This window comes from Triticum dicoccoides, chromosome 7A, assembly GCF_002162155.2.
Source record: "Triticum dicoccoides isolate Atlit2015 ecotype Zavitan chromosome 7A, WEW_v2.0, whole genome shotgun sequence".
Classification (NCBI taxonomy): domain Eukaryota; kingdom Viridiplantae; phylum Streptophyta; class Magnoliopsida; order Poales; family Poaceae; genus Triticum; species Triticum dicoccoides.
Genome location: NC_041392.1, coordinates 466,509,226 through 466,517,047, shown reverse-complemented (window position 1 = coordinate 466,517,047; position 7,822 = coordinate 466,509,226). Strand labels below are relative to the sequence as shown.

Sequence of the window (7,822 nt, the reverse complement as noted above, 5' to 3'; positions counted from 1 at the left end):
TCGGAGTCCAGTCCAGCATGCCCAGCGCCTCACATACTGCAGCCCACGCTGACCTGGCAAAGACGCACGTCAGTAGCACATGATCAATCGTTTCGTCCTCCTGGTCGCATAAGGGGCATGCATCCTGGTGTGGGAGGCCTCTCCTCGCCAGTCTGTCAGAGGTCCAACACCTGTTTCTTAAGGCAAGCCAAGCAAAAAACTTGCAGGTAGCTGGGGCGTGAGACTTCCAGGTCAGCTCTGCCATAGGCTCAACCGTCCGTCCCCAAAATTTTGCCGCGTAAGCCGAGCGCACCGAGAAACGGCCGTTGGTCTCCCATGACCAACCGACCAAGTCCGGCCCATCCGCCTGCTGCTCCCACGTGCTTACTTTGATCCAAAGCTGTAAGTACTCCTGCAATGCTCCCTCACCAATATTCGGGCCAACATCCGATGCCCAAGACCCATTTTGCACAGCCTGGGCGACTGATCTCGTCAATCTGGTCCGCCTTGGGATCATACCATATATAGTTGGAGCAATCTCTTGTATCCGCATACCATCTAGCCAACGATCCTCCCAAAAAAGTGTATGGAGACCACAGTTTGCTTCACTCCTCATAGCCGCCTGGACAAGTAACTTAGCTTCTTTGGGGATCTTGATCTTGAACTCGCTCCAAGGTCTACTCGTGTCCACTCTTGTGAGCCATGCCCACCTGGCTTGCATGGCCACATTCAGCCATCTAAGGTTAGGTATCCCTAAGCCACCAGCCCACTTCGGCGCACACACCGAATCCCAAGCAACCGCACAGTTCCCTCCGTTAGCTTCCGCTCTTCTGCACCATAGGAAGCCTCTACACACTTTGTTCATTGCCGCAATCGTCTTCTTTGGTAAGTCGAGCGCCATCATGGCGTGGATGGGCATGGCACAGAGCACAGACTTCACCAATGTAAGCCGCCCACTCTTCGGCATTAGAGCCGCTTTCCACTTAGGCAGACAATTTGCCATCTGATCAACTAGAAACTGCATTTGTGCCGCGGACTGCTTCCTCAAGGTTAGCGGCAGCCCAAGGTACTTAATTGGAAAAGCCCCTCTCGGGCATCCCAGCCGATGACACACCGTACCTGCCTCCTGATCATTGCATCTTATCGGTAGGGCCACCGATTTGCCCATGTTTATCCTCAAGCCCGAAGCCTCTCCAAACATTTCCAGAATGTTCTTGCATATGTCTAGCTCCGTGGACTTGGGCTTGATGAACACCACCACATCATCAGCAAATATAGACAAGCGCTGCCTCATATCTGTATGTGCCAAGGGCTCCAACACACCACTAGTCGTGGCCCTTTGAAACAACCTCTGCAATGGTTCCATAGTAAGAATGAATAGCATCGGCGATATCGGATCCCCTTGTTGCAGCCCCTTGCAGTTATAGATGGTGTCGCCGGGGTCTCCATTTACCATGACTTTGGTGGTGGATGTTGAAAGGATTCCACAGATCCAGGATCTCCGCCGAGGGCCAAACCCCATTTGTTGCATCACCTCAAGCAAGAACGGCGACTACACCGAATCGAAGGCCTTTGAAATATCTAACTTTAGAAGCACCGAGGGCATCCTCAGGGCATTCAGCCTTCGGGCCATACTTTGAACCAACATGAAGTTGTCATGCAGCGATCGACCTTTCACAAAAGCGCTCTGGTGGTTTCCAACCAACTGCGGAAGGTGCACCACCAAGCGACAAGCAAGCACCTTCTCAAAAATTTTGATAGCCCCATGCACGAGGTTGATCGGCCTGAAGTCACCCACGTCCAAAGCACCATCCATCTTAGGCAATAATGTCACCAAAGATTTGTTGATAGCCGCCAATCCCCTCATGTCTCCATTGTAGAAGCAATCCATGGCCTTCATGAAATCTACCTTAATAATGTTCCAACACTTTGCATAGAACCGGCCCGTGAACCCACCCGGCCCTGGCGCCCTATCCGGGGGCATATCCTTAATCACGTTTTCCACTTCCTCCATAGTGAAAGCCACCTCCAACTGTGATAGGTCCAGATGTGGCAGGTCTAGCCCCTGTAGGTTTAGTGTGTAACTCCGCGGCTCCACGGTGCCGAAAGCCCTGCCGTAGTACGCATCCACCGCGGACGCCACCTCTTCCTGCCCTGAGTGAATAGCCCCATTGTATTTCACCGATTTGAGTACATTCTTCCGCTGCCTGTGACTAGCTTGTTGATGGAAAAGCCTCGTGCTCCCATCCCCTTCTCGGAGCTGCAGTAGCCTGGAGCGTTGTCTTGCGATAGTTCTCTCAAGTGAGCATAGCCCTAACAGCTTCCTCTTTAAGCGTCGCCTCAAATCCCTCTCTGCGTCTGCTAGCTGTCTTGATTCCATGGCAACGTCTAGCTGCTTTATCACCTCCAAATGCAATGGATATCTGTAACTTTACATTACCAATCCAACGGTTGCTCCACTTCTGAAGACTAACCGCCGTGGCCCTCAGCTTGTTCTGGAGCGTAAGATAGTTGTTCGAGGCCACAGGGGTGGAGTCCCAAGCCGCCTGTACTGTTTCCATGAATCCCTCTGCCTTGACCCAGAACGCCTCAAACTTGAACCTTTTCCTCGTCATAATCTCCAAGTTCATATCGAGAAGCAGTGGGCAGTGATCCGATACTGCCGTACCCAGCGCAGAAAGGAAACATGATGGGAATGCTTCATCCCATTCATTGGAGACAAAGGCATGATCGATTTTCTCTAGTGTTGCGTTCTGCCTCTCGTTGGACCAAGTGTATCGTCGCCCATTCAGGTATAACTCCTTCAGTTCTAGCATGTTCAGCTTAGATCTGAACCGCCTTAACATCCTCCGATTAATCAAATCATTGTTCTTGTCCTCCTGCCCAGCTATGAGATTAAAGTCTCCAGCAACTAGCCAAGGCCCCGCGTGCAGGTCCCGTATATCCACCAGGTCTTGTAGGAACTCAAGTTTGTCGGCCTCCTCCTGGGGGCCGTAGACACATGTCAACCACCAGGCTTGTTCATCCTCCGGACACTTGACCAGTGCCGTCAACGTATGATTTGTGTAGTGTGGGTTGGACAAGTGAGTAATAGATTCATCCCACGCCACCAAGATCCCACCACGTGTTCCCAACGCCGGTAAGTAGAAGAACTTCTCATATTTATTACCAAGGCATTGGCGCACAATGCTTGCAGATACATCATGCAATTTCGTCTCTTGTAGACATACAATGGTCGGATTGGCAGATGTCACCACCTGAAATAGAGCGTTCCTCCTCGCCGGAGCATTAAGCCCACGAACATTCCACACCAACATCTTAAGGGGTTGTGCATTCATTTGCGATACCCACAACGACCCCGCGTAGCAGAACGGGTCACTAGGCCACAGCCGGCCCGTCGATCCACGGCCCGTCACTAGGCCACATATTATATAGTATTTGTTTGTATATAATTACACTCAGCCAAAAACAAAAGAATAATCAATAAAGAACAGAAAAAGAGTAAAATAAAAACACATAGAAATAGAAAACAAAATACCCACAAAAGAAAGAACTAAATTTCCTAAGGAAGAATGGATTAGTGGCATTGGTATTACAATTTAAGAACAAAGAAAAGGGGGGGGGGGATCTAAAATAAACACTTACAAAATTTGCATGAAATATACATAAAAATTGCGCTTTTTAAAAATATGCAAGAATAAGCATATAAAAGGGGAACTTTTCCAAAAAAGCAAATGAATAGTGGAATTGGTATTAACATTAATCAGAATGAAAATGAAGTAAACACTAAAACAATATCAAAATAATGATTTTTCCTGGAAAAGAACAAATTAGTGGCGTTGGTATTTCTTTTAGAGGAGAGATTTGAAAAAAAGCTTACGCATAACTTTGCGCTGAAATTGCACTTTATCATAAAAATAATCATATAATCATGAAATTTTAACACATATTATATAGTATTTGTACGTATATAATTACACTCAGCCAAAACCCACAAAAACAAAAAACAACCAATAAAGAAAAGAAAAAATGCAACCAAGAAGAGCTAAAAAGAGCCCAAGAAGCAATTCAACTGACCCAAAATAGAGGTCAATCAATTCCACACAATCCAACTCATCACCAAAATTACACTTTAATTCAAACTTGGATTATTTTTCTACCTCTAAAAATGCCCAAAGAAATTTAGTCAAATTCTGCAAAAATCCTGGACTCCATGGATATGTTCATATCTCTCACAACCCTCTCCAATTCTTCTGTGATTTTGCTCTTCTATTTCTGTTTGAAGAAATAAAAAAAGAGCAGCAGCGCAGCCTAGAGACCAGTAGCTTCAACAGCCCAACAGCCGAGCCGCAGCCCAATTCCATCCCCTGCTTGATCGAATCGAGGGCGTTACAAGGAAAAAAAAACAGCAGACATCTCAAAGCAGAATCAAATGGTCACAAAATCAACTGACCCAAAGTGAAATTTTCAGCTGACTGACGTATAGCTAAAGTGATTCCGTTCACTTTTGAACAAAACCTGTGCGCATGAACTGTTTTCAAATGCTAATGACTGACTGGTACACCAAACATATCACTTTTTCTCTCTCCAAGATCAATCTCATTACTGAATCGTTCAAGTTACCCTTTTTTCACCTTTAAAAATGAACACTGGCAGAGCACGGCACGTTGCTCTGAAGTCACCAACCGCCATTATATTAGAATCGTAAAGCTTTTTGACCAAACAATCATGCGTCATCTGCCCTAAAGTCTAACCTGTAGCAAATCATGCGTCACCTGCCCTAAAGTCTAACCTGTAGCAAGGGAACCTCCAATCAGAACATGGCGTTCAGTTTCAATTTCAATTGCTTCCAATCAGAACAATAGGCAAACCATAATATTACTACATCAAGTAGCTCGGATCAAACTAGTAACTTACTACAAGTACAGACGGTACAATCTCTGGAAGAAGCGAACACGCCACATACAAGCAACATTAAAGTCAGCATCGCAATCTAAACTTAGATGCGCAGCCGCTTGACCCGGCGCATGCATGCATGCATGCGCCTCGAATCACTGTTCGTCTAGAAGGTCGTCGCTTTCGTCGCCGAAAGCGGCCCGGGTCGAGCAGACCCTCGCCTCCGAGAACATCGTTCCCGGCCGGCAGAAGTAGCCCTTCTCTGGCGCGCAGTGCGAGTCCTTGGAGCAGACGCAGAGCCCTTCAATGGCGCAGCCTTTCTCGACGATGTTGGGGCTCCCTTTGATGCCGAGCACCTGGTCGCTCCACTCGCTGGAGAAGATCCCGTCGGGGTCGTACCTGGCCTTCACCTTGAGGAACTCAGCGGCCTTGGGGTACTTGGCGATGACGCCGTCGAAGACAAAGTTGCGGTTCTTGCCCCAGTGTGGGACGGCGCCGTACTTGCGCAGCGCCAGCTGCTCGATCTCGTCGACCACGTCGGAGTTTGCGCGCGGCTCGCCTTCAGTGTAGCTCCGGTAGTAGGTGACGTCGAAGTCGATCGAGTCCTCAGATTTCCCGAGGTAAGCGGAAGAGGCCCTGACGTAGCGGAGGAGCACGCCGAGCTTGGCGTCGAGGCCGCAGAAGGCGCGTGGCTTGAGGTCGCGGAGCTTCTGCATGTCGGCAATGAACGCCGGCGCCTTCGAGAGCGCCACGCTGAAGCCGGAGTTGTAGAAGAAGGGGCTCCGGATGCGTGGGTCCCACGTGCAGGAGGAGAGGAGGCCGTCCTCCGGGCTGCTGATGCACGTGCCGGACGCCTGGATGCGGTTCTGGAACCCCACCACCGGCCACCCTGTGAAGAATGAGCCGTCGTTGGTGAAGCCGTAGGCCTGCAGCTCGAACAGCACGGACGGCGCCCGCGCCGCCAGGCACCTGGCGATGTCGCCGCCGTCCTCCTCCAGGTGCTCCTCCGTGGCTCTGGCGGTGATGAGCGCGAGCGTAGGATTGGATCGAAAGCCGAGATAGTCGTTGAGGCCGTTGCCCTTGGTTGAGACGGGTACGCGATCGTCCTTGCGGTAGATCACCTTGCCTTGCCGCGGCAGCCACGCCATGTCGCCGAACTCGTGCAGTCCTCCCCACATGGCCGCCTGCGATGCAAAGTCCGTGTCGTCGCGCTTCTCAAACGTCACCGACCGCTTGAACATCGGCTGCAAGGCTAGCGTAACCTGCACATGCAAGCACACCCATAAATTAGCCCTTTTTTCATCGGTAAAAAAATGGAAGATCAAGCCTCCCGAACCCATAAACTAGCTACCATACCTTGCTCGTGCTGGTTCATTAGTCGTACTTAGTTTTCATTCCATGGACATGGATAGTTGTTAGCCTACTAATCCAAATTTATCTTTTACTCCAAAGCAATTAGAAGAGTAGTTAAGATCCATGCATGCATGGATGCACCAGCAAGTAGCCAAGTACATACTCGGGTACATACTCGGCAGTTGATATTTTCCACGACATATATGCACGAAAAGAATCCGAAACAAGCATGCACGAAAGAATTTTCTTCTTGCGTTTGTACGAAGCCGCGTAGGCGTAGGTAGTACCTGGGAGACGACGCCGAGGACGCCGAGGGAAACCTTGACCGCGTCGAGGTCGGGGTCCCCGACGCTGAGCTCCCTGACCACGGCAAAGCCCTGGCTGGCCGGTGCGGGCGTGACGATCCTCATCCCTACCACGTACTCGTGCACGGCGCTGCCCTTGCCCCACAGCGAGCTGCCGTGGGCACCCGTGGCGAGGAGGCCCCCGATGGTGAGTCCGTACCAGTAGGGCGAGTGCGGCAGCGCGAGCCCCGCCGCGGCGGCCGCCTGGATCAGGTCCTTGAGCACCATGCCGCTCTCCACCGTCATGAGCCCCTTGGCAGCGTCGACGCTCACCGTCTTGTTGAGCCGCTCCGTGCTGATGATCGTGCCGTCGCGGCCGCCGGGGCAGGCCAGCTTGGTGAAGCTGTGGGAGTGCCTGGTGGCCACCTTAACCTTGCGCTTGGACGCGGCGGCGGCAGCCACGGCGGCCACGAGCTCCTTCTCGGTGCGCGGGAACGTGGCGTTGGCCGCGCGGCAGATGGTGCGGTCCGGGAAGGAGCCGTACACGTTGGTGACGGTGCAGTCGGACGTGCCGCGGGCGCACTCCACCGGCTCCGGCGGCGGGCTGGATCCGGCGAGGCCGAGGAAGAGCCCCAGGAGGAGAAATGCAGGCGCCCTGCTACGTCCCGCCATTGCTCTTGACACTTCGCTAGTCGACCTTGTAACACGCACCGCTAATGTGTAGGGTATGTGTTATATGGAATGCGAGCGAATGACTACCGCTGTTAGCCAGGGCAGGCATTAAATAACTGAGCAAGAGCTTGCCAGCTCAAGGTCATGGCCGGCTTGGTGTGCAATTTCCTCGCTTGTTTAACTATGCCCAAGTCCTTGTCGTGCCATCGACGAACGTCCTAGCCAATGCAGCGTCGAATGGACCGTTCGCGCGCGTAAGATGGAGCCCCACGTTTTCTTTGCACGATTTGTTCTTCTCAAGTGAGTGTTGATCCAGAGTTGGTGCATGTATTCATTATTCGCCGGCTGTGTTTCTAAAATTAATTATGTCCACGCGCGGTTGGTGAGGCCACACATAACCATATCCATATAGGGTCACTATAATTGAACGTTCTAATAGGGGCTTTTGGCGAAAGATCACATAGGTTTGTTTGTACGCATATACCCGTTTATATTCTTTCCTGGAGTAAAACGAGATTGAAATGAAGAATGGACGACCAGTCCCGATTTCTATTGATTCTTCAATATATATACATCTGAAAGAGGTGCCTGTTCAAAGACATCCCTCCAGAACAGGTGTGTGTGTGTGTTGGCAATAG

At 50.9% G+C, this 7,822-nt stretch overlaps 1 protein-coding gene across 1 annotated transcript; it reads right to left on the bottom strand.

The window, feature by feature from the left end:
* Positions 1-4,787: 4,787 nt before the first annotated feature.
* Positions 4,788-7,281, bottom strand: LOC119331856 (L-gulonolactone oxidase 2-like). Its single transcript, XM_037605032.1, has 2 exons — positions 6,516-7,281; positions 4,788-6,137 (listed from the first exon to the last, which is right to left on the bottom strand). Exons 1-2 carry the CDS (start codon positions 7,182-7,184, stop codon positions 5,031-5,033), a joined length of 1,776 nt encoding a protein of 591 aa, XP_037460929.1. The 5' UTR covers positions 7,185-7,281; the 3' UTR covers positions 4,788-5,030.
* Positions 7,282-7,822: the final 541 nt, after the last annotated feature.